The sequence below is a fragment of the Tasmannia lanceolata genome, unplaced genomic scaffold (assembly GCF_043159265.1).
Source record: "Tasmannia lanceolata isolate RefF3 unplaced genomic scaffold, GAP_Taslan_0.1 ptg000011l, whole genome shotgun sequence".
Classification (NCBI taxonomy): domain Eukaryota; kingdom Viridiplantae; phylum Streptophyta; class Magnoliopsida; order Canellales; family Winteraceae; genus Tasmannia; species Tasmannia lanceolata.
In genome coordinates this window covers 14764462-14791984 of record NW_027518688.1, presented here as the reverse complement: position 1 = coordinate 14791984, position 27523 = coordinate 14764462, and the positions used below count along the sequence as shown (strand labels likewise).

General features: G+C 39.4%; 2 protein-coding genes across 2 annotated transcripts; both read right to left on the bottom strand.

The window, feature by feature from the left end:
* Positions 1–4053: 4053 nt before the first annotated feature.
* LOC143885909 (uncharacterized) lies at positions 4054–5652 on the bottom strand. The gene is made up of 2 exons (XM_077389946.1): positions 5349–5652; positions 4054–4756 (listed from the first exon to the last, which is right to left on the bottom strand). Exons 1-2 carry the CDS (start codon positions 5650–5652, stop codon positions 4185–4187), a joined length of 876 nt encoding a protein of 291 aa, XP_077246061.1. The 3' UTR covers positions 4054–4184.
* Positions 5653–6779: 1127 nt separating this feature from the next.
* Positions 6780–14837, bottom strand: LOC143886466 (magnesium transporter, putative (DUF803)). The gene is made up of 9 exons (XM_077390441.1): positions 14490–14837; positions 12783–12839; positions 12553–12643; positions 12290–12450; positions 12058–12185; positions 11789–11926; positions 7896–7988; positions 7669–7786; positions 6780–7314 (listed from the first exon to the last, which is right to left on the bottom strand). Exons 1-9 carry the CDS (start codon positions 14620–14622, stop codon positions 7214–7216), a joined length of 1020 nt encoding a protein of 339 aa, XP_077246556.1. The 5' UTR covers positions 14623–14837; the 3' UTR covers positions 6780–7213.
* Positions 14838–27523: the final 12686 nt, after the last annotated feature.

The window sequence follows — 27523 nt, the reverse complement described above, 5'->3', positions numbered from 1 at the left end:
AACCCTTACGCATCTTTATTCATGTTGATGAATGTTACTAACTTTGTGACCTAGAGGAGGTTATAGAGTGCAAATAAATTATCCAATCATTACATGATTTATAATTAATAATTTTCAATGAACAGAATAATTGTGAGGGTGTTAGGTCTAATTTGGATGGCCATAATATTTAAAGTTGGTTATACAATATTAGGCTTAAAAACCTAAACAAGGCCATGTGGGAGAATGTAAGTTTTTTCCATGATCAGTGGCCTCTTGGTTTATCTTTTTCTTCTTTTCATTGAATTGAAATCGAACTGTAGAGGTGGACGTTTCGATCGTCTCCTATCTTCTCATTCTAAAAGCTACGGATTTCGATTTGGAAAGAGATATCTTATGCTCTTTTCTTTGAATTCATCGAACTAGGGTCTAGAATATGAGTTTCTCAGTCTTTCCATCGAATTAATTCTCTGAATCAAAGAGTCTGCTTTCTAACTTCAGATTTGTGGAATTTGGGATTTTCCTAATCGAATCCATGGAATCAGGGCTGCGATCGTAGAGTGGCTCTTTTTTGAACTAAATTCATGTAATTAGGGCTCTAGTTCAAGGTTCTGCTTCTTCTCTAAGCATTCTAGTTCTGAAGGTGGAAGAAACATTTTTGGAAAACATGGTAGTAAGTGCAGTGATTTCTCATTGTTGATTTCCTTATATTGGTATACGATGAACCATTACGATAACAATTGTTTGATAGGGAATATTGTTTGGATTTTTCTGGGATCTTCTCAACTCTATGTCATAACCCTTGATGAATGCAGGGATTTCACTATCGTTTCACATGGTATCAGAGCAAAGGTCCTGAGTTCAAACCTCCTTGATATAAAATATCGACATGCAATGGTCAACCCAAAAGTGGGGCCACATGTGCCACGTGTAGGCCAACTCAAAGGAAGAGGGGCCAGACGTGACGGGGAGTGTTAAAGTATAAAAGATTAAATAACGCCTTCTCACCGGAGGTCGTGGGGTTGCTAAATTAGAGGTTGCATCCTTTTCCGTTCTCACCCTCCATGCACTGAGAAAGTTCACTGAATCATGTCTTAAACTAGGCTGTGTCGAGATCTAGCCTTGGACCGAACATAAAGGGAATACTTTTGGTTGGAGGAATAATATGAAGTTGATGTTGAATTCCAATGATTACCCAACACTAGAAGCGGAATTATCATTCCATTTACAGGGGGAATTGGAATAGGAATGGCATGTGATATCAGTACCGATTCCTGATTCCAGTAATCTAAATGCACCCTTAGGCCTTTTAATGTTTATCTCAAGCTATTTAATGAATCACAGCCCACACGATCTAGGCTATAGATCTTACAGGGGGGATTGAAATGAGAATGGCAAGTGATGTTAATACCGATTCCTGATTCTGGTAATCCAGACCGACGTACCTAGGCCTTTTAATGTTTTATCTCAAACTGTATATATTTAATGAATCATGGGCCACATGATCTAGGCTATAGTTCTTAGCAATGGCCATCTATGGCTAGGATTTTTCCTAAAAATATTTTCTCACACGGGCTGTGGGTTGTCTTTTTGCAGATAAGTTCTCTCTGCTTTCAAATCTTTGTGAATGCAAGGGATTTCATCTCCCGTAGGTTTACGAGGGAAAAGAAGGCCAAGGGAGGTAATCCAACATCTTCAGGGATTGATAATGGCAAAAGTGGCACACGAGAGAAAAATTAATCTTTGGTATCAATGGCACAATGTATGTTTTACTCCTTACTTATTTGCATTTTAATGGCTAAAATCATATTAAAATCATTGATAAAAGTACTAATTCAGGATCGGGGCATTCAATACACCATGATCACAAATACAACAAATCTAATTAAATGAATATCACACACACACACACACACACACACACACACACACACACATATATATATATATAAACTGATCTAACCATGCAAATAAACTAGAATAAAACGAAAGATTAAGTACTCATCTCGATCAACAATGGAGATGATCGATCAGGATGGATCTTCCACCGCCTCTTTGGTTTGCTTGATCTCTGACGGGGGATATATCTTTTGGTCAGATTAGATGGCAATAGAGAACAACTCTTTCTTTTTTTTCTTTTTTTCTTTTTTTTCCAGAGAGAGACATACCTATTAGAGTTCCCGCCCACAATAGAACTCTAATTGGCTTAATCCATTTAACAAACTACAAGATCTAGACCTACCTGATGTAGTTGATCTAAGCTAATCATTCTTGTCTCAGTAGGGATGAGATGCACTGATTACCCTTGTACCCTTTAGTGATCACTTTGGTCCATAGGTAACTTTAGTAATTTCACTCTTAATCTCATTCATTAATCCAGACCGTTTATCGTAGATCAATAATTTCCCGCACAAGATTTTACACCAATGGCCGACACTTAATAGCCCATGATTTACAACATAACTGACAACCAGCTTAAGAAGAAAGTAAAGAGAATGGTTTTGGGAAAGAGACAGCGTGGAGAAATAACGACAACATGAATTACAAAATGAGAAATAAAACACTATTATTTTCAAAAGATGAAACTTGCCATTGTCATTCGTTTTCCTTCCATAGAAAATTTATATTGGAACACTTTTTCGATGAAAAACTTTTATTAGAGATTTTTCCAGATATTTTTTGGCGTTTATATGGTATATTATTTTTCATGAATTTTTTTTACACCTCATGTTTAAATGGGTGTGGTCCACCATTTTATACCCTTGAATACATATTATGTGTGGGCCCCACGATCATCAACAAACCCATGCATAGGATGGGCCCAACCATTTTACACCTCATCTTTTTAATGGAGGGGCCAGCGTTTCCCACGTAAGGTTTTGAGTAGGGTTGCAACTCGGGTCGGGCGGGTCAGGTTTTCTAGGACCCTACCCTACCCAAGAAACAACCTTGGGTCGGGTTGGGCCGGGTTTTTTTGGGGAAAACCCTTGATTCTTAAACCCGGCCCTACCCGAGATAATTTCTCGGGTCGGGTCGGGTTTTTCCGCATTGCCGCCTCTAACTTCATGCAATGCCCTCCTTTTTATTCCAAATTGTCCTAATTTACTCTAAACCCACTTTAAACCTGATTTTAACATGTTGATTGAGACATGCTGATAAGTGATATGATTAGACAAAGTATGATTTAAACATTTTCTAATTCTCAATGAACTCGTTAGTGGCCAGACTGATCTGTAAGCTTTTAAACACTACTCACTAAATATTTATGCAAAACACAGGTTCTGAGGTTCGATAAAAAAAGAATGCAGTCATGGCCTCTGTTTGCCTATAGAGAATGACATAAAATTATTTTTGTGGTGATGATATACTGATACGTATCCTACAAACATGTACATGAATGGAAAGCATGAATAAAATGGACAATCAAATATGAGTAAAGATGCCACTGTAAACAAATTAAAGAACTACAAAGATTATTTTATGCAAGAAATAGACCTTCTTATGGCTTCGATGGCCATCAGAGCAATAGGCAATTGAGGCATAAATACGAGAAATAGACCTTCTTTCGTTCGTGTCTTACACTCTTATTGTCTTGATGAGATGAGAAATGAGAATTACTAAATTACCCATATCAATGTTATTATTTATAACTTATAATATTAAAAAAGAAATAAATGCGGGTTTTCGGGATGGCCAGGTTTTCCACCTTTAAAACCGGCCCAACCCGAGAATCACTCGGGCTTTGGAAAAGTAAACCCGGCCCAACAACTTACCCGGCTACTTTGAACCCGAGCCATGCTTTTTTTGGGCCGGGCTGATGCGGGCCGGGTAAAACCCGACCCAAGTTGCAACCCTAGTTTTGAGTGGGCTGGGGCCCACCATTTTTAGCCAAACCCATGCTTTGGGGTGGGCCCCTGCATTTTATACTTCTTAAAGGGTAGAGAGGTTCATAATCCACTCAATATATTTTAAAATGCATCACGTAACAAATTTCATATTCTGTTCACATAATATCATGACATGAAAGATAAGGAGAAGGAAGCCTAGAAATCCTCTCCCTTTACTTTAGCATGCATTACAATCCAAATTTCACACTCTGTTCAATAAACATAACATTATGACAGGAGAGAGAGAGAGAGAGAGAGAGAGAGAGAGAGAGAGAGAGAGAGAATTGAATGTTATCAATCACACCCATGAGAACATCCTTAGAGAAGAAAAACATAAGCCACCAAAGTAACTATAAAAGCCAGCACAACTCCAAACTTACTATGCACTTCCTTGTGTGAGCCACTGTTAAATGGAGAGTTATCAACAAGTGGTTGGCTATTCACTCCAAATGGTGAATTCAAGTTAGAGAAAGGCTGATTTAGAGGCTGCTGTTGCTGTTGCTGATAACCAAATGGCTGTTGGTTCTGAAAACCCAATGGTGGCTGTCTATGTTGGTTAGATAAAGGTTGCCCAAACCCAATCTCAGCTCCAGGAATAGGAGAAGCAAAAGGAGGGTGACCTGAATTCAAACCAGGTGACCCAACTGACCCACATTCCTGATTAACAAGAGGGCTATCACTAGCCTTCCAGGCGAGATCCCCACCGTGCTCTCTAATCTGCATATCACCACTATCGAGCAATATCAAAGTCTCCAAGTGATCTCCATCGGCGTGATTATCCCAACTAGACCTGCTCCCATCGAAGATCTCGAGCCCGGCATCGGAGAACACCAAGCTACAAGTATTGACAGTGCTCACTGACGCACATTCCGACTCCCAAACACTGTTACCTGTTACAGTATAAATGATTAAATAATACCAACTCTAACAGCTTAAGCTTTTGGAGTAATTGGTTGTTTCATTTGGTATGCCTCACAGCTAGGAGTGCAACTCGGGTTGGGCTGGGTCGGGGTGACGCCAACCAACCCAAATTCCAACCCGACGAGGTTCAACTCAACCCGACACGAGGAACCCTTATTTTTGCAACCTGTACCCAACCCGACCCATCCCGAGTTTTTAAGCTTACAAAAAAAAATTGATAAAAAATGTCGGGTTTCACTCGGGTCAGGTTGCCCAAAGCCTGAACCTGAACCCGACCCAAATTCAACCCGGGTGGGGAAAATTCAACCCGGCTCGACTTTTTTTCTGGTTGAACCCGACCTGAGTTGCACCCCTACTCACATAAGGTCTTGGGTTCCAAACTCAACAACGCATTGATATTAAAAATTCACATATATTCCAAAAGGGGGGCTACATGTGCCACATGTACGGCCAACCCAAAAAGAGGGGCCACATGTGAGGGGGAGTGTTGAAGTATAAATGATTAAATAACACCAACTCTAACAGCTTAAGCTGTTCGAGCAATTGGTTGTTTCACATTACCGGACTCTTGAATTTGAATGTAACAAAAGTCTGATCCAAAACCTCCGGCCCCAGGGGCGGTCTCTCGACGTAGGAGATAGCCTTCATATCTTCCTGAAGGAGATGTGATGAATAGTTGTGAGTTTTCTGATACTGGTGTAGTTTGTGTAGTGGGGTTGAGACTTGCAAGGAGTTGTTGTTTTGTGGTCCTCTCAATTGTTCCTGTAGGAGTGGTGGCTTTTGTTGTGTGAAAGAAGAGGGAAGAAAAAGAGAGGATTATGACAAGAGATGAGAAGAGCTTGTTGTTGGTCTCGAGGGTCTCCATGTTTTAGGGGTGTGGTTTGGAACTGTTTTGGAAAGATTTTATAGGGAAAGTGGGATAATGGGTTTGGTGCAATTTGGTTTCAAAATGGAGTGGGAAGAGTTTGGAGTCATTTGGAGGTGATTTATTCGTGTTAAAGAATGATAAAGAAGGGTATTAAAGTACTAGGAAGGACAGATGACATGGTTGATTGTTTATAGATAAAGAGGCAGGTGGCAAACCATACGCTAAACTTAACCAATACAACAAGTTTCTCTGGTGGATTAGCGTATTTACGTATTGATGTAGGAAAGCTATTGAGAGATTTTAAAAGAAATTAAGGAAAGCAATTGAGAGATTTTAAAAGAATGTCTCTCATTTTCCTTCTCAAGGTGCTAGGGTAATCTGATGAGGGTGGGGCCATGTCGTTTGTTGAAATGGTGATGCTACAAAAGTATTGTTTGTGAGTAACTAAGTATTTGATTCTTAATAATTCTACAAAGCCACTTTTACTATCAATGGTAGGACATCACGAGCTGTCCCACATGTTCTTGATCCCATCCTGAACGAACATATCAAGCATAAGACAAAGGAATACTCAAATCAAAAGTTTAGCTTTTTTTTTTGTTGTTGGGAAAATCTTAACCTACTATTGATAGCCTAGGATCATCCAAGCATCAAGATGAGATACTAGAAACACAAGACTTGAGCATTGATATACAACCCCTTCATTCTTCAACTGATCAGAAAACTTCAGCCTGAATTGAGTCAGGTCATATCCAAGCTTTGATCAAAATCGTTCTTTAAAATGTATAGAAGCTTGGATATGCTATGTTCTCATTTTTTTTGAAGATATATGCTATGTTCTCATTGATCAAAGTCTTTGCTCCAAGGGCAATAAACTTATCTTTCTGAATGATTCAGAACACTTCGAATAGATTTCACTAGATTCTGTTTCAATTATAGGTTCTAGGATGCAATCTCTGATGCAAATTTTCATTACCCGGCATTGCTCTCATCACAATTTGGACGAACTGGAACAGACACTGGAATCTGATATGCAACATAGTTCTTGATTTGATTCGACATAACCTTTTTTATTTATTTTTGGAATGGTTGATTCGACATAACTCAGACGAAATTGCACCCAATTTGCAAAGAAAATTATTATTTCAACAAAAAATTCAATCGGAAATTCAGCTAAACAACTCAATTATGTGTGCCATAAAATTTACATATACGAGGTACATATACAGAACATATCCTACATCACATGAAATCTCCACAAAAGTATTGGTTGCCTGTTTTGAATTTTGTTATACTTAATTTCAACTCTGATCTTGATCCAGAGAATAATCAAATTGAGACGCATTTTGCACAGATATCTCCTCATCCTGGGTCCAGTTCTACCAGCTGAAAAATGTATGAGATGGAACCTCGTCAAACTAGCTCCCCAACACTGAAAGATTCAACTGTAAATTCAAAACAGTTTGCCTCTGGGCAACATTATCTGGCCTTTCTAACTTGTGATTGGTATTCATTGTCGGGGATCTTGCTTTTTTACATGTCAATGTAGCAAAAGAAACTACTGGAAATAGTCTGATCCATGTAATGTGATAAAATGATCATCTTCAATATTCTTAATTGAATCCCCAGTGCCTCTACAAATGTACCATGATATAGATGCTGCATTGAGTAGCAAAGCAACACAAAAAGCTCAGAATAAAAGACATAGTTAATGGTAAGCTACTATTTTGCAGAAACAATCGAAAATTATATATTCAATGGAAAAGAGAGCTGGCATTGGAGTGGAGCAAAACATGATAAAAAAGTTGAAGGCAAGTCGCATGGATTCTCTGGAATAATTTCCCCATCAATTTTCCAAACTGTTGTGAAAGCTTGGAAATGAGCTTCACTGTAAACTCTGCCTTAGGATTTCATTTGATAAAGTTGTGGAGAATCCTTAAAATTAAATGGATATCAGTTTTGGTAGGAAACACATGACGATTCTCGATCCTCATTAAGACGTTCTGCATGTACCTGCGGCAGGACTTGATTCCTGTTCTCTTGTGGAATGCAATATGATTGTCCCAGAAAGAACGGTAATGAATCCACAAAACTCTGACGCTATACTGCTCACATTTTGACCAGACCAATCCTAATATCAATGTGCATATAGGAATTAGAAAACCATAAGATGTAAGCTCACATTTCCTGAATAAAAAGTAAAATTCAGAAAGGTTTCTATATAGATAGAATCAAGTTACCTTGAACATTATTGCGCTAGCGACTATCGTTAAAGTTGTAAACATTACATAGTATATTGGAGAAACAATTGCTGTGTTGAAGGAATCCAATGCCTGGAACAAGGTTATCATAAACTTCAGAATGGAACCCAAAGATAGCTGCTTCCTAAAGTCACGGTAAACAGAGCAACAGTTGTTTTATTCTTTATTTTTTGGGTAGGTAAGCTGGGATCAACAGAACAACAGTTGTTGATTTGGCAATATCCATTTCCTGTAACAGAGATATCGTGTACTAACAGTGACATTGAAAAATACATTTTATTTATAGTGAAAAAAGAAACAACTTTCATTTCCAGACTTTGTGCTTAGAGAAATGGTTAAGAATATTCAAGCTCCAAATTCAAATATTAGCAGAATATGTATGCATGTATGAATACATACATACATGTGTGTGTGTGTGTGTGTGTGTGTGTGTGTGTGTGTGTGTGTGTGTGTGTCTATTAGGAATGCGAGCAAGACGCCGAGGGGGGCGGCATCCCCAGGACTGCGACTCACTGCATGTGGGCCAGACCGTGAAGGAAGGTAGTCAGGCCCACATGCAGGGCATGCAGGGATTGGAAGTCCCAAGGATGCCACCCTCCCTGGGAGTCTTCAAATTATTTTCAGATACATATACTCCACTGTAGTGAATCTCATCAACTAAGAGGGAAATTTCAATACATGTGAAGCAATGCAAGCAAATGATATGACAGGGTAGTTTGCGTCAGTAGGGAAAATAGGCCTCGGATTAGTCAGCGTTGGGAGGCTCCTCCTTATGGGAAGTGGAAATTGAATTTTGATGGTTCGAGTTTTGGAAATCCAGGTCCGGCTGGGGTTGGCGGGTTGTTCCGTGATGACCGTGGCGTAGTTATGTGGGCCTATTCTGGTCCTTTGGGGAGATGTGATGCTTCAGAGACATAAGTGAAGGCCGTATATCATGGTATCAAGAGTTTAGATAGAGAGTGCTTGCATAACACCATTGTGGAGGGCGATTCACTCAATGTGATTCGTTGGTTGAAAAGGGTGCTGTTGCCTCCTTGGAGATTTTTATCCTTTTTTGATGAAATTGAGGACTTAATCTCGGGATTAGGTATTGTCTTCGAACACGTGCGGAGGAGTGCTAATGGGGAGGTGGATGCGTTGGGCCGTTGGCTAGAAGTGGGGTTGGTCATACGGAGTTGGAGTTGTTTGATTTTCTCCCTCCGTAGTTTATTTTGTATTTTGTATTTTGTATTTTTCTTTCCTATTTCTTCCCTGTACATTTGGGTGTGGTCCATCTCGGTCCCCCCTCCTTTTAATGATATCTCTTTGCCATTTTCAAAAAAAAAAATGATATGAGAACAAGAAGGAAATATTTTCAGGTATTAGTTACAAGCTAGAAAATCCGGTAACAAGTGTAGGGTCAGACACACCATTCTTAGGCTCAGATACCAGCCTTCAGATTCGGAGATATCATGGCTTGAGTTTCCTTAAGCATGAGAAATAATTAGTTAGAATATTGCCAGAAAAGCCTAACATGACTGAACATGAGTTTACATGGAATGGGAGGACCTTGGTAATGCCATCATATACAAATCTGATTGATTTTGAAAATAAGGTACTTCCCAAGAAATTTCAAGAATCAGACTTCACGGTAATCAGTAAAATTGTACCCCAGTTCAAGTATCAAAGGCATTAAAAATGTCAGTTTATTAAGTAGTTAACAAGCATCATGCATGTATTAGATGATCCAAAACAATATTTCTTTTAGCATTATTCGAAGCCACAAAGCCACAAATCCACTCATTGTGAATACTGGACATGCAGTCACAGTGTTTCAAAATATTTGAAGTTCCTACATGTAGTAACCACATTTCAAAATATATGAAGTTCTTCATGTTTTGGTTGAGATTGTAAATTTTAATTAATAAGATAGTAACGTTTATGACATCTACATAACTAAATGTGACACAAGGAAACAAGGGGCACTCTGTTCTGGCAATGCAAAATAATATGATATTGTGCATATTTCACAACCCCATCCCTCATGCCCATCAACGCTCCATATCCCATCATAGTCATACTCCATGTCCTATCCCCATAGCCATCTCATCCCTTACCTCACAATCCATCCACATCCAAACTCAACCCAACCCAATTCAACCAACCACCTCAACCCAACCCAATCCAGCCGACCATAGCCATCAACCACACCCCATATCTCCCATGCCTCCATTAAACACCCCCATATCCTAACGGCACAACCCATCCCACATTCAAACCACATACTCCATCCCACATCTAAGCTACAAACCACACCCCTATCCTAGCAGCATACTCATATCCTAATAGCATACCCATCCCCGTTACACCCCATCCCATAGCAACCACATACCCTATCCCCATATCCTAACAGAATGCTCATCTCCATATCTTAATAGCATACCTATCCCCATCACACAGCATCCCATAGCTTACTCGACCCCACTATCCCATACTCCTCACCACATCACCCATACTCTCTTCTCATACTCCCATCCCTCCTCTACCCAGTTGGCCACAACACACACCCCCATTCCCTTTGATTCATTCGGCTACATGACGCATACCCCTCTCCCTTGCCACCCATCATACCCCATCCAAGCCACCATAGATACATCACCCACTCCCATCATCAAACCCCATGAGGCCTTGACCCCTTAAGCCATTAGTAACATCTATCCGACCACACCCTTACAACCTGACCCTACCAAGCCCGACTACCCAGACCCAACCCGGCCCAACCTCACCGAACCCAACCCGACCGAACCCAACCGAACCCCAACACCTATAGCCATCATCCCAATTCCATTCCAATCCAAATCACCTAGTCCAATTTCCAAATCCATTCCAATCCAAATTGCCCGGTCCAATTTCCAATTCCATTACCTTAGGAAATCAACCCCAATTCCAATCTCATTCCAATTCCCAAGGCCCAAGCCCAATTCCCAAACCTCTCAATCATCAAATTTAGAAAGTTCTAATGGGTTGGGTTTTCTGTTTGTCAATTCCATTCCAATGGGTTTTCTGTTTGTCTTTTGGAATGGAGTGTACTGGACCTCTGGTGTTCCGCACATTTTGATGTTCCATTCCAAAAAGACACTAACAAAAAATTTTAAAATTTTAAGTTAATTTTTTTTTAAACTGGGACAAAAATAGAAACATAGGAGAAGAATAGAAAAAAACTAAGATAACCCATAACTACATATTTCTTTAAATCTACCATTTATTAATATCTAGCTAACATCTATCTAAAATCATCATAATGTAAGCACAATCTATATAATCCATATAAGGAAAGGTTTTTGTCATTATTAAACCCCAAAATTTGATTGGAGATGGTTTCTCAGCACAATAGGCCCTTGTGCATCTATAGGGAAATAAATATAATCATAAAAGAAGTACTGACTGGAACAAACATGATCGAGCAAGATGATTGGAATGGCAGGAACAATCCAAAATTGACCGAAAAAGATAATACCGTACATTCAGGTACAATTTCTGTCCCAGATCCATTTCTGGAATGGAACATTCTAGAAATTTCATTTGGAATAGAATGGAATTGACAACTAAGCGTTGGGAGCCTAATGGTGTCGAATGCAATTCAAGGTAGGATCCATGGGTGTAAAAGGAAGGGTGATAATTTAACTAGTTGCAAAATTACAGACATGGCAGTACTAATCAAGAGCAAGTTAACTTGCTGAATTATTGTGTGTGTGTTGTGTTGGCGGGGGAGGGGGTTGTGTTTTTTTTTTAGAGCATTAATCACTGACAAGTGACAGCGAACAGAAAATAGCACTTCCAACTTAAAATAAAATAAAATGAAATTTCAGATAAAAAAGTAACACCATAATAACCTTGTTCAGGTAATTCAATTGAGTGACGACGCAAACAACTGCTACTGTAACAAAGAGCCACGTCTGAGGATAAGCAACCTGACTTATTCCCTCTAATGTAAGCTTTATTGCAATTCCAATGGCTTTTATGCTGACCACCTGCATGCAAACACAACAAGGTTTTTAAAATCTAAAGGTATACAAGTAAACAAAATGACGGTAAGAGAAGCCTTGCAACCGCAATAGTATAGAGATATTAAAATGCCTAATATGTAAGAAACAGACGTTACCGTCAGTGAGCCCATTAAAGAACATATGCCCAAGTAGACCAATATGTGTGTCTGTCCGTAGCGGGGTTCAAAGTGCAAAATAAGTGCTAATACTAATGACAAGGAAGTTGCTGCATAAAACAAAAATGCTGTGGACAAAATAAAACGTAAGAGAAATTCAGAAAACAACTACTCATGTTGTAAAACAACAAAGATGTGATAACTTATAAAGTACGATTTGACATATTGATACCAGGTTGAGTCGCCAGAGTCCAAATTTCTTGTACAGAACTTGGAGTGTGCTCCTGAGGTGCGTGGATTACAATCACCACGGAACCCACTATGCAGGACACACACCCCAAAACACCCATTTTCTGTAACCGCTCTTTCAACATGAAGTGGGCCAAAACAGCACTGCACATACATCAAATATTTCATTTTAAAAACCCATCAGGATCTCTTCTTGACGATATAATATACCAAGCACAACTACGATAAAAATAAAAGAGAATTTACCTGACAATTATGCTCAATGCACCTAATGGAGTTACTAGAACAGCAGGAGCAAAAACATAAGCCACGAAGTTTGCAACCTCTCCAACAATCACTGTTTGTCACAAAACTTCAGGATCCAAGATCAATAACCATTTGACAATTACCCTTCAGATTAAGAAACTTATAAAGGAAATGCAAAATAAATTTCATGTATTTAAGGAAAAGGGATTGTTCAAAGATTTTGAGCTAACTTGTCATCATTCCTGCCCACCAAAGCGGCTCTAAGAGGTAAGCGTAACCACCAACACCTAGATTACAGAAAAAAGAAAAAATAATGACAAATTTAGTTTCAACAAGTGAATGCTTGGGTAACCAACTCAATGAATGAGCAGAAGATCATAGAAGAAAGCAAAAGGATCTAGATATTGATCAAATTATGATCACTTAATTTGTACATGGTCGCTGTAGATACCTGGAAAATTTCTAACGTATCTCTCTGAGAGTGTAAGATAATTAAAAAAAATCTCTCCTTAAAGACATTAAAATTGATGCTATCAGGTTTAAAAGTTCCTTCAGAATATAAGATGAGCTACAAATGATTAAGAAATAAGAGATCAAACATCATTTAAAAAAAAAAGAGATCAAACACAGTTTGATGTTATGAACCTTCTATTTTGAGAGGGAAGTAACAGCTTGTGCTAGTTTAGGATAAAGATCATCTAGGTAAGAATTTAAGGGTTTGGTTTTGAAAAGTTAAAATAATGATAATGGAGCTAGAGTGGAGCGAGATCTATAAATAAGAAGGTTTGTTATAGTCACCGACTCACCAAGCGAAAACTATTGGTTTGTGAGGATTTGAGGGTTTGCTTCTTCAGTAGAAAAAAAACCCATTTCGATGACTACTAATATGTGTTTGAATGGTCTTTTTTTTTTTTTTAAAGATTCAAATTAACTTAAACCTTTAAACAGTGACAAGTTTACCTGAAATAGGTTTTATACTGCTTGGGTGACAGACATCCTATAGTTTCCAACTATGCAATTTTAGACTGTTTGGATGACATCCTGCATTTTCTTGAAAATTGTATTTGTGTTCTTTGGGTGAGAAACATACATTGGTGGGTGATAGACAAAGCATAAAGAGTAGAGAGGGAAAGATGGTGCAAGGAGAGAGGAAGAGACATTCGAGATAGAAGATGTTTTTAGGTTCAGAGGGGATAGTCAGCTTGTCATTTTAATTCCATTTTAAGCGAAATAATACGATGTTACTTAGGATCATAACAGAGAAGAGAGTGGATGACATTTTCATTGAATTTAATGTCAAATTCAAATGCCCTTGAATATGGATTCTGAAGAAAATGTGCTACCCAAATAGTCTAATGTACCACAAAATACTCTTTACAGAAAGAAAAATGGTATATCTAAACGGTTAACGCACTCAGGGATTGAGAAGAGATAATTCAATTGAAATTTGACAGACATAGGTTTCTCAAATTAAACAAATTTGTTTTTCCTAAACCCAACAATTTTCTTATTAGGCCCTTGTGCCCAAGAGTAAATCACTGAATTATGAATCGAAGACTAACATGGATACAAGGATTTTATAATCCAGGATTTGACAAGCTAAACCCTGGATTTATAGGCTAAAATCCAGGGTTGTACATTTTAAGGGTTGTAAAACCCACACTTTAAGCTTATAAAATCCAGGTTTTAGCCTACAAAATCCAAGTTCTAGCTTGTAAAATCCAGAATTTAATATTCCAGGATTTAGCTAGTAAAACCCAGAATTTTATATTCCTGGATTATAAAATTCACATATCCAAACGATCAATCAAAGTATACAATCAAAACCCAAATCCTCAAATGAATCAAAACCCACAAAGAATAATAAACAAAACCCTAACATCAAATGAAATATAGAATCCAATTCTTGTTCAGATTGCTTCGTAAGAATTTCTTACCTGCGCGAGTACCTGATGTGCCCGCGCGTTTAAGCCCTAACTTCTTCAAGATGAAACTGGCACCAATAAAAGCACTAGACAGGATCGCAAGGATTAGACCTCTCGTGTTATCAGAGACCATCATTTTGTCCATCCTGTTTTTTATTCATGAATTCAACATAATAAAGAAGAGGAAGAATAAATTCAAATCTCCCGGGAAGGATTCGAATTCCCGCCAAAGAATTCAAATCGAGAGATCCGAATTCCCTCGTTTTGAGAGAAGAAAAGGGGAAAAAAAAACAAAACCCTAGAAATCAAATCTTCAATTCGGGCTGGAAAACGCAGAATCGCGAGTCTGTGGTTTTGCTGTCGGAGAAACGGGTTTTTGTCTTATGTGTATGATTTTTTTTATATAGAGAGAATGTTTAAGAGGTAGGCTTAGTTTTATTTAAAATAACGGAAATACCACTTTGGTTTCTATGTAGGGAAGCAGGGTAGAGGGGTATTACGGATATTGTATGGATATTGAAGGGGTTTTGGTGTAACGTGATGTGCTGGATGACAACAGTGTAAGGGTAAAGAACGGATGTCGTTTTTGCTAGATGAAGGGGGGCTGAAGGGTCAAGGGTGCTACGTGTGCAAGACATGCTATTTTGTGGTTGAATGTGGGTCTTTAGTAGACCTGGCAAACGGGCGGGCCGGGCCGGTTTTGACTCAGCCCGTACGGGTCCGGGTCAAAATGACCCCGGAAAATTCTACGGGTCTCTAAGCTTGGACCCGGACCCGGACCCCGTCCGCACGGGCTTGGTCGACCCGCGGGTCACCCGGATTTTTTGACATATTTTTTAAGATTTTTTTTATTTGTATAGGGATTTGTTAGCCACCTTCGTCAACCATTTATGTTGACTGTTTGAGAGATTTGTCTTATTGTCGCGTGGTGCAAACTGAAAAGATTGGCAGAAGTACGATGTGTGAAAAAGGTGGCTACCAATAAATAATAATCATGGGGTACTAAGTTTTAAATGAGAAATTACGGGAAAATGGAATCGAAGTAGAAAAATTAAGGGGAAAAAACTGAAAGAATGTTCTAAAATATGACAATTATGGAAAAAAATACATAGAAAAACTAAAAGTTATGACAATGACGGAAAAAAATACATAGAAAAACTAAAAGTTATGACAATGACGGAAAAAAATACATAGAAAAAGTAAAAGTTATGACAATTACGGAAAAAAAAGTGCCAAAAAGGTGCCAAAATAAAACCTTCGCACTTCTCTACGGGCGCCCGCGGGTCCACCCGGCCCGGCCCAGTTTTGACGGGCTGGGTGGACCCGCGGGTCAATTTCAAACGGGTTATGGATTGGTGACCTGGACCCATAATTTACGGGCGGACCGGGCTGACCCGCGGGTCCGGGTCACTTTTTGCCAGGTCTAGTCTTTAGAAAAATGGACTGGGTGGGACCAAGCCTGGTATGAGACATGTTTAAAGGGCCTAGCTAGGGGGCCGGACTAATTTACGCTTTGCCTGCATTGGTCATTAGGGGTCAATGGCCATATCACTTGGAATTTCTGTAAATATCAGTACTAGCTGATACAAGGGATTTTGCAAGTCACTGGGTTACCCACTATATGTGCCTCCACCCTTGGGCCTAGCATTATGCGTTCCATTCGCTTTTAAGGTATTCGTAGGTACCTAATAGTTTTTAGAGTCACGGGAGGGTTACTATGGAAATGCTAGAGTGAAAGTTGTCAGAGTGGGTCACCTGAGATGGTTGATGCAGAAGCGTGGTAGAATGTTACGATCCTAAGTGGTGGCCTGCCTAGGTATGGGACTAGGTGGAACCACCAAGCCTAGTGTGGGGCATATTTAAAGGGCCTACCCTAATGCGTTGCATGAGCTCTGGAGGTTTGGGCAATTTTGCTTAAGTATGGGTGCTCTAGTTTTAGGCCCTATTTCGATCGTAAGAATTTTATGAAAAAGTTTGGACAGAAAAAATTTGTTCGGATGAAACTTTTTTCCAAAATTTTGCTGCTTTTTAATTGTTTGATTACTCATGAAAAAACAAGTTGAATAGGCATAATTCAAGTGTTACTTTTAAAAGGAACCTTCGATTTATGACGCTATCTTTTTTATTAGAGGAATTCTAGACTGAAGGGAGCCCTTGCAAAAAAGAGGTGAAAGGGCTCCCCCATTGGCTGCAAATCACCATCATGTTTGACTTTTCGGTAGTTATTAATCCATGATGGTGATGTGCAGCCAATGGGGGAGCCCTTTCACCTCTTTTTTGCAAGGACTCCCTTCAGTTTAGACTTCCTCTTTTTAATAAGTCATAATCATCATTTTCCACTTAAACATAAAAAAGGAAAAAGCATAGGAATTTTTTTTTCGCTGAAATTGTTTTTCTTGATATACAATAAGGGTGAGTTTGGATTGCCGGAATTGGGAATCAGTATTGGTATCCGATACCATTTTAGGCGATTCCGGCGTTTGGTTTCATTTGCTAAATGTAATTGGAAACGAAACTTGAAACCAAGCGGAAAAAGCAAGGGAATAATCACCGCGTTTTGATACCCGCCCAAGGGGTGGTATTCTAATTCCCAGAATCAACACGAAAAACCTCTCTCTCTCTCTCTCTCTCTCAAAAACCCAGAGTCGAGATGTGGTCTCTCTCTCATGAGAAAAGGCAGCCACGTTCTCTTTTCCCGTTTTTTGCATGTTGCAGATCTCGAGCTTTAAGATGAGCAGAAGAAGAAAACCTAGAAAACTCTACAGAAGAAAATGGGTTTTATTCGATCTCTCTTCCATAAGAGGATCCATTTCAAAGCTCACCCACTTCATCATTTAGGCAGTGTTCTTGCTTTTCTGTCTCAACTTAACATCAACAGCTCCAATGGCATATTTTTCTCCTTTTTTCTTTCCCAATTTTTTATTTTTAGGGTTTGTTTTTTAACCTTTTTATATTGCCAAGCCGAATCTCCCTCTCTGGCCGAAACCTAGAGATGTGGTTTCTGTCTCTCCTCCTTTCTCTCTCTAATAAACTTGTAAACAGAGGCGAATTCTATTTCCTTTTTCTTTTTGATGATTTCGTTGATTTTTGCTGTGATTGTGACTTTTAGTTTTGTAAAGAATATTTAGGAAGAATCCCATCTTCCATTTTCTGTTTTCTGCAATGTTTTCTTGGGATTGTGAGCTGAGCTCTTTTGGGAGGTGGGTTTAATATTATGGATTTGAGTTTGCTCCAGAGATACTTAATTGGGAGGATGATGAGGTAACGTTTCACCTTTTCTTCTTTTTTTACTAGTTTTTTTTTTTTGGGTTCATCTCTTTTTGCTTGAATTTTGATACCCAAGAAAGAGAAATTGAAAAGACTAAATAATTGAGTGGGCTATGTCCTAGATAAATTCCGGGTTTAAAAAATTGGCTGGACTATGCATTTGCTTGAATTTTTACATGCTTTTGTTAGCATCATTCTTGTCTGCTACTGTTATGTGATAAGTATTGTATTAATTGATTGTAAAATTCAGTGTTGGTGAATGGAGGAAAATTTCTTGGGGTTCTGTTTGGCATTAAGATGGCAGTGTCCCAATTTTGCCTGGCTTGCTTGAAAAGGTTTTCATGAAGAAGGTTGATATGATTCCCCACCTCAAGCAATCTATCTAATTCCTAAAGATGAAGAAGTCAAGATGCATTTGCAGTTCTCCTCAAATACCCTAATTTTTCAGTATGCCTGAGATAAAGAATAATAAAAGATAGCGTGTGTTCGTCTTATTATTAAAAAACAAGTATGACTTATTGAAATATTTATTGAAAATATGATTCCATTCCGTGTTTGGATGGTACCAAACGCTAGAATCGAAATCAAGCTTGATTCCCTAGATAAATTCTTGTGCTTACCCAAACACTAGAATTGGAATTGTTATACGTTTACGATGGGAATTGGAATTGGATTGGAATGTGATACCGATACCGTTTCCTGATTCCGGCAATCCAAACACACCCTTTGATTAAAATTTTAACTTATTTTAAAAATGCCTTATAATCTTCAAAGATGTCTAGAGCAACTGGTTAAGGCATACCAAAGGATGAATATATTATGATTGTCACCACCTTCGCAAGTAAAAAGCCTATCAATAAGAATTTTTTTTGGGAGGTGGAACGTCTATACTTTCTAAATTTAAGAAGATTATTTCAAAAGACAAGGCTTGGTTTATAGGAACTTCTTATTAGTAGTGCAACCTGGGCTATATTGAGGCCAACCCTAGTCCAATGCGAAGTAGCATTACCTCAGCCCTAACCTAACCCCCGCCTCGTGATGGGAAGGGTCAACGCTGACCCAACCCAACTCTAAATTTCTCAACCCTAACCCAACCGGCTCTAGCCTTTTTTCCAAATCAGGTCGAGTAGAGTTCCATTTAGACCGAGGCAAATATAACAAAAATTACACACGAACGCGTGTGCGCAAAAAAAAAAACCAATGGCCCGAAGATATTAAATGTCACAATAAGATCACAACAATGGGTGTCAGATTCAGGTCGGGTCACCTATTGTTGCAACCCTAGCCCAACTCAATTATTAAATCTTCTAACCCTAACCCAACCCAATTAAATGTCATCCTAACCTAAGCCAAAATCAGGTTGAACCCATTGGGTTTGCTTTGACCCCGACCCAACTTGCAATCCTACTAATGTAAGGTTGAATCGGGTTGGCTTTTCAATCCAATTAAAAGTCAACCCAACCCTAGCCAAAATCAGGATGGTTTCCGGTTTAGCCCGGCCAAGTTGCATCTGTTCTTATATAAATCCCCCCATTTTCCTGCTTGTGGGCGAGGTAAGGTAAAAAGTACAAATGGCAGCCACTTTTACCCCTAGGTGATAAGTTGGTGATAAAAAAATCACCAGTTCTACTTCATTTTTGGAGTGCGCATCCCTTGTCCCATTTAGGTGGGATGTGTTTTCTCTCTATGTATATTAGTATATGGTTTGTATATGAAAGAGAGAATTTGAAGAAGAAGAAGCAAAAATGTAGAGAGGATAAAAGGAAAGGCTAGGGCAAGATAAGACAGGTTTTCTCTTGGGGTCCTAGGTGGGCTTTTGTGCTGGCAAGGTTCTTCTTCTTGAGGAGAAAACTAGGGGAAGGCAACATGAGTTTTTTTACATAGGGGCTCTAGGAGGGCTTTTGTGGTGAAGTAAAAGCAAGGTTCTTCTTATACTCAAGGTTGAACGGAATGTTTAGGGCAAAATGAGGGGTTTTCTCTTGAGCTCTTGGTAGGCTTTTTGTGGTGAAGCAAAAAGGGTTTTTCCTCCTCTTCTTGTTTATCAAGGTGAATTCTTCTTCTTCCATTATTATTCTTCTCCATAGAGTTCTCTTCTTTGCAAAACAAGCATTGTGTTGGAGGGTTACAAGGTGAATTCTTCTTCTTCCATTATTATTCTTCTACATACTCCATGTAGAGAATGTTGCTTCGTGGTTTATAAAGCCTACAAAAGCAAATAAATACACATTGAAAACGAATCCATATAAAAGCAATAAATACACATTGAAAACGAATCCCTACAACAGCACAAATCCCTAAAAAACAATAAATACACATTGAAAACGAATCCCATTTTCAAAGTGTTTTCCTTCCCCTTGTTAGGAGTGTCTCTGTAAACCGACTTGCTTCAAGAGGAAGATATAACTTTTTTTTATTAGTATTAAATATGTTGGGGAAATTCGCTCAGATCTTAAATGTTTGGTCTGACTAATCAGAACTTTTTCAGCCCAGTGACATCATGCCCCATTAAGAGTATGGGACTACATCTCTCTCTCTCTCTCTAAAATGACCCAAGCGATTACCCCCTGAGTCAGAGAAGATTTCTTCCCTCCACTTTCATGTGTGGCATTAGTTGGGGCGGGTAGGATTTTCGCGTAAAAAGTCCCCCAAATTCCATGGGCGAGAAGCAAATTCAGTTTAAGAGGGTGGAACTTGGGAATGATCGGGCAAGCGTGAGTCTGCTTCTTCCCATCTTCCCTCAACCCTATAATCTCCCTTCTCTCAAACATTGACACGGAGCTGCTTACTCTTTCTCCGAATATCATCCGGAAGAAAACGTACTCTCTCTCTCTCCAAATGTCCAGTGTTCATCAACACTTGTTTTACATCTTTCTCTCCTCCTCTCCCTGCAATACTCGCTCTCTATTATGATCAGGATTAGGGTTACATAAATTGATTAGGTTTGGGATTTTCTGTGATGGGGTGGTGTTTACTGGTTTTTTCCCCCGATAAAGCTTCAGATAGGGATAAATCTCTTGCTGGAATCTCATTTTTCTTCTGTTCAGGAGAGGATTGAGCTTTGTTTTTAGGATGCCCTAGGCGTTATGCTCATTGTTGTTTGTTCGACAATCATGTCAGGGTTTCCATATGGAATTTTCTAATTTCCTTATCATAAAGGCTGTAATTCTCAATCCCTATATTAATCAATACTCTATATTAGCAGATTATATAGTGTTGGTGGGAATACTGTATAGTAGAGTTTAGTAGAGTAGCTTCAAGGTGCATAATCTCTTTCCTTAAGATAAATTTCGCCCCCACCAGTTGTGTGCAAAGGGGATTCGCGAATTTCCTCCAAGATACAATGAAGACTCGTAGGAAGATCCTACAATTATTTGATGACGCTTTGCACAAGCGGAATCGAATCCAAAACGCCTTTGTAGAACTGAGAAATCTCTAAATACTGTTTCTACATAGTAACCATAGTTAGAACTCTTGGTTGTATGAAATACAAGTTATAAAATCAAGAGTAGAGGATTCAAGGGAGAAAGAAAGATACAGCAGTTACTACATCCAAAGGACAGATTTTCTGCTCTTTTATAGAGCTTTTGATGTCTTTTCCACGCTGGAAGTTTGTAGCCTACGGCAGCCCGAAAACCCTCAAGAAGCTAAATAGTCGTGTGAGGCTAGCATTCCTCCAGCCTAGTTATTAGTTCCGGCTTCTTTTTGATGTGAGACTAATCCCTACTATTCTAAAAGCCTAAACCCTGAAAGTTCATCAACCAACTTTTCTTAAAATTCCCGCTATGTCCCACCCTTATGGCCGTTAATTATGCATTTTATCCCTTAAAAACCAATTTGATGTGTTCAAAACCAATCTGCCATTTTGTCCCTTACCCATGGCATTTGGGCAATTTCCTCTCATGATTTACCCTCGGTAGATAATTTTCAACCGTACTTGCACTTGAAGATAATTTTCAACCAAACCAGATCCACCGTACACTTGGAGATATGTTTGAGCCTCACCCCCTAGTTTTGATAAAGTCGCCCCTCTAACTTAGGTAGATCTGCTCACCGTACTTACACCTGAAGATAATTTTCAACCAAATCAGATCCACCGCACACTTGAAGATATGTGTCAGCCTCACCTCGGAGTTTTGATAAAGTCGCCCTTCTCACAAAAAGCATGTAACAACAATATCTCTCTATAAAAGCATGTAACAACCATCTCTCTCTCTCTCCCGATAAAAGCATGGTCCTGAAATGTATGGCCGAGATCATTTCAGCAGAAAAACAAAGCTCTATTTTTCAAAAAGTAAGGTATGACCCAGTCCATAGGATGATCCAAACTGTCCATCTATTGGGTCACAATGTAAATAGGTTATGCACAGATTCATATGTGATCCTAACACTCCGATCAATAAATCTTTCCATCATATGGAAATGATTTTTTTGGGGCACACCCTATTTACACTTCTGCCCAACAAATGGAAGGTTAAGATCATCCTACTGAGTGCGTTTTACTCTACTTTTTTAAAAATACAGGTTTATACGGCCACACATCAGATAAAATCTCCTGAATCAATTACTGTCAATAAATACTTAAAAGAACCGGTGACCTGCGGGTCCACCCGTAAGGGTGGGGTCCGGGTTCATCAAAATGTGACCCGTAAAATTCCATGTCATTTATGACCCGGCCCATCTCACTCGTACCCCGTACGGGTTGGGTGAAACCCGGCCCACCCCTTTGTCAAGTCTAGATACGCCGCACCTCTTGTTTTCGTCTGTAAAAGATGGCCTGCAGCCAGCTAAACCCAATACATGGGATTCCGTTTGGGGGGGGGGGGGGATGGCCATCAACTATTGGAACGAGCACAAATCCCTACAAAAGCAATAAATACACATTGAAAATGAATCCCATTTTCAAAGTGTTTTCCTTCGCATTTTTAGGAGTGTCTCAATAAACCGACTTGCTTCGAGAGGAAGATATAACCAGTTTTTATTAGTATTAAATATGTTGGGGAAATCCGCTCAGAATTTAAATGTTTGGTATATCTAATCAGAACTTTTTTTGCCCAGTGACGTCATGCCCCATTAAAAGCCTAGGCCTACATCTCTCTCTCTCTCTCTCTAAAAAATGACCTAAGCGATTACCTCGTGAGTTAGAGAAGATATCGTCCCTCCACTTTCATGTGCGGCATTAGTCCGCGCGGGTAGGATTTTCAAGTAAAAAGTCCCCCAAATTCCACGGGCGAGAAGCAAATTCAGTTTAAAAGGGTGGAACTTGGGAATGATTGGGCAAGCGTGAGTTTGCTTCTTCCCATCTTCCCTCAACCCTATCATCTCTCTTGTCTCCATCATTGACACCGAGTTGCTTACCCTTTCTCTAAATATCGTCCGGAAGAAAAGGTACTCTCTCCCTCTCTCCAGATGTCCGGTGTTCATCTACACTCGTTTTACATCTTTCTCTCCCCTCCCTGCAATACATTCGATTAAGGTTCACTCTCTATTATGTTCGGGATTAGGGATACATAAATTGATTAGGTTTGGGATTTTCTGTGACGGGGTGGTGTTTACCGGATTTTTTCTCCTATAAAGCTTCAGATAGGGATAAATTTCTTGATGGAATCTCATTTTTCTTCTGTTCGGGAGAGAATTGAGCTTCATTTTTAGGATGCCCTAGGCGTTATGCTCATTGTTGTTTCCTCGACAATCATGTCAGGGTTTCCATATGGAATTTTCTATTTTCCTCATCATGAAGGCTGTAATTCTCAATCCCTATATTAATCAATACTCTATATCAACAGATTATATAGTGTTGGTGGGAATACTATATAGTAGAGTTGCTTCAAGGTACGTAGTCGCTTTCCTTAAGACAAATTTTGTCCCCATCAGTTGTGTGCAAAGGGACTCCGAGAATTGCCTGCAAGATACAATGAAGCCTTGTAGGAAGATCCTACAAATGTTTGATGACGCTTTGCACAAGCCGAATCGAACCCAAAGAACTGAGAAATCTCTAAATACTATTTTTGCCAAGTAACCGTATTTAGAACTCTTGGTTGTATGAAATACAAGTTATAAAATCATGAGTGAAGGATTTAAAGAGAGAAAGAAAGATATAGCAGTAACTACATCCAAAGGACAGATTTTCTGCTCTTTTTCTAGTGCTTTTGATGTCTTTACCATGCTTGAAGTTTGTAGCCTACGGCAGCCCGAAAACCCTCAAGCGGCTAAATAGTTGCTTGAGGCTAGCATTCCTCCAAAGTGGTTATTAGTTCCAGCTTCTTTTCGATGTGAGACTAATCCCTACTATTCTAAAAGCCAAAACCCTGAAAGTTCGTCAACCATCTTTTCCTAAAATTCCCGCTATGTCCCACCCTTATGGCTGTTAAATCTGCTTTTTATCCCTTAAAAACCAATCTGATATGTTCAATACCAATCTACCTTTTTGTCCCTTACCCATGGCATTTGGTCCATTTCCTCTTATGATTTATCCTCGGTAGATAATTTTCAACCAAACTAGATCCACTGTAAACTTGAAGATATGTTTGAGCCTCACCCCCTAGTTTTGATAAAGTTACCCCTCTAAGTTAGGTAGATCTGTTCACTGTACTTACACATAAAGATAATTGTCAACCAAATTAGATCCACCGTACACTTGAAGATATGTTTCAGCCTCACCCCCAAGTTTTGATAAAGTCGCCCCTGTCGCAAAAAGCATGTAACTATAATATCTCTCGATAAATCATGTAACAACCATCTCTCACTCTCCCGATAAAAGCATGACCCTGATAAAAGCATGGTCCCAAAATGAATGGCTGAGATCATTTTCGCTGAAAAACAAAGCTTTATTTTATAAAAGTAAGGTATGGCCCCCTCCATAGGATGATCAAACTGTCCATCTATTGGGTCACAATGTAAATAGGTTATGCACAGATTCATATCCGATCCTAACACTCCGATCAATAAAACTTTCCATAATGTGCCATTCATACGAAAATAATTTTTTTGGGGCACACCCTATTTACACTTTGGCCCAACAAATGGACGGTTAAGATCCTCCTACTGGGTGGGTCTTACTCTACTTTTTTAAAAATACAGGTTTATACAGCAACACATCAGATAAAATCTCCGGAATCAATTACCGTTAATGGACCCTTAAATGAATGGGTGACCTGCAGACCCTGTACGGGTTGGGTGAAACCCTGCCCACCCCTTTGCCAGGTCTAGATAAGCTGCTCCTCTTGCTTTTATCTCTAAAAGATGGTCTGCAGCCAGCTAAACCCAGTACATGGGATTCCGTTTGGGGAAAAAAAAGGGGCATCAACCATTAGAACGAGCACAAATTCCTACAAAAGTAATAAATACACATTGAAAACGAATTCCATTTTCAAAGTGTTTTCCTTCCCGTTTTTAGGAGTGTCTCTGTAAACTGACTTGCTTCAAGAGGAAGATATAAGCTTTTTTTTTCTTAGTATTAAATATGTTGGGGAAATTCACTCAGATCTTAAATGTTTGGTATATCTAATCAGAGCTTTTTCATCCCAGTGACGTCATGCCCCATTAAGAGTCTGGACCTACATCTCTCTCTCTCTAAAAAAATGACCCAAGCGATTACACACTGAGTCAGAGAAGATTTCTTCCCTCCACTTTCGTGTGCAGCATTAGTCCGCGCGGGTTGGATTTTCACTTAATAAGTCCCCCAAATTCCACGGGCAAGAAGCAAATTCTGTTTAAGAGGGTGGAACTTGGGAATGACCAGGCAAGCGCGAGTTTGCTTCTTCCCATCTTCCCTCAACACTATCATCTCCCTTCTCTCCGTCATTGACACCCAGCTGCTTACCCTTTCTCCAGATATCGTCCGGAAGAAAAGGTACTCTCTCTCCAAATGCCCGGTGTTCATCAACACTTGTTTTACATCTTTCTCTCCCCCTCTCCCTGCAATACATTCGATTAAGGTTCGCTCTTTATTATGTTCGAGCATAGGATTACATAAATTGATTAGGTTTGGGATTTTCTGTGACGGGGTGGTGTTTACTGGATTTTTCCTCCTATAAAGCTTCAGATAGGGATAAATCTCTTGCTGGAATCTTGTTTTTCTTTTGTTCGGGAGAGGATTGAGCTTTGTTTTTAGGATGCCCTAGGCGTTATGCTCATTGTTGTATCTTCGACAATCATGTCAGGGTTTCCATATGGAATTTGCTAATTTCCTTATCATGAAGGCTGTAATTCTCAATCTCGCTTTCCTTAAGACAAATTTCGCTCTCCACCAGTTTTGTGCAAAGGGGATCCTCAAATTGCCTCCAAGATACAATGAAACCTTGTAGGGAGATCCTACAAATGTTTGATGACGCTTTGCACAAGCGGAGTCGAACCAAAAACGCCTTTGTAGAACTGAGATATCTCTAAATAATGTTTCTGTAGAGTAGCAGTATTTAGAACTCTTGGTTGTATGAATTACAAGTTAGAAAATAAAGAGTGGAGGATTTCAAGCAAGAAAGAAAGATGCAATAGTAACTACATCCAAAGAGCAGATTTTCTGCACTTTTTATAGAGCTTTTGATGTCTTTTCCACGCTGGATGTTTGTAGCCTACGGCAACCCGAAAACCCTCAAGCGGCTAAATAGTCGCATGAGGCTAGCATTCCTCCAAACTGGTTATTAGTTCAGGCTTCTTTTCCGTGTGAGACTAATCCCTACTATTCTAAAAGCCTAATCCCTGAAAGTTCATCAACCATCATTTCTTAAAATCCCTGCTATGTCCCACCCTTATGGCCGTTAATTCTGCTTTTTACCCCTTAAAAACCAATCTGATGTGTTCAACACCAATATGCCTTTTTGTCCCTTACCCATGGCATTTGGGCCATTTCCTCTTGTGATTTACCCTCGGTAGATAATTTTCAACCGTGCTTACAAGTGAAGATAATTTTCAACCAAAACAGATCCATCGTACACTTAAAGATATGTTTCAGCCTCACCCCTTAGTTTTGATAAAGTCGCCCCTCTAAGTTAGGTAGATCTGCTCACCGTACTTGCACATGAAGATAATTTTCAATCAAATAAGATCCACGGTACAGTTGAAGTTATGTTTCAGCCTCACACCAGAGTTTTGATAAAGTCGCCCCTCTCGCAAAAAGCATGTAACAACCGTCTCTCTCTCTCTCTCCCGATAAAAGCATGGTCCCGAAATGCATGGCTGAGATCATTTTAGCAGAAAAATAAAGCTTTATTTAAAAAAAAGTAAGGTATGGCCCACTCCATAGGATGATCCAAACTGTCCATCTATTCGTTCACAATGTAAATAGGTTATGCAAAGATTCATATCCGATCCTAACACTCCGATCAATAAAACTTTCCAGAATGTGCAGTTCATACGGAAAAGATTTTTTGGAGGCACACCCTATTTACAATTTGCCCCAACAAATGGACGGTTAGGATCATTCTACTGCGTGGGTCTTACTCTACTTTTTTAAAAATACAAGTTTATACGGCCACACATCAGATAAGATCTCCGGAATCAATTACCGTCAATAGATCCTTTAAAGAACAAGTGACCTACAGGTCCACCCGGCCTGTACAGGAGGGGTCCGGGTTCAAAATATTGTGACTCGTAATATTCCGTGTCATTTATGACCAGGCCTGTACCACCTGAACCTCGTACAGGTTGGGTGAAACCCGGCCCACCCCTTTGCCAGGTCTAGATACGCAACACCTCTTGCTTTCGTCTGTAAAAGATGGCCTGCTGCCAGCTAAACCCAATACACGGGATTCCGTTTGGGGGAAAAACGGGCATCAGCTATTGGA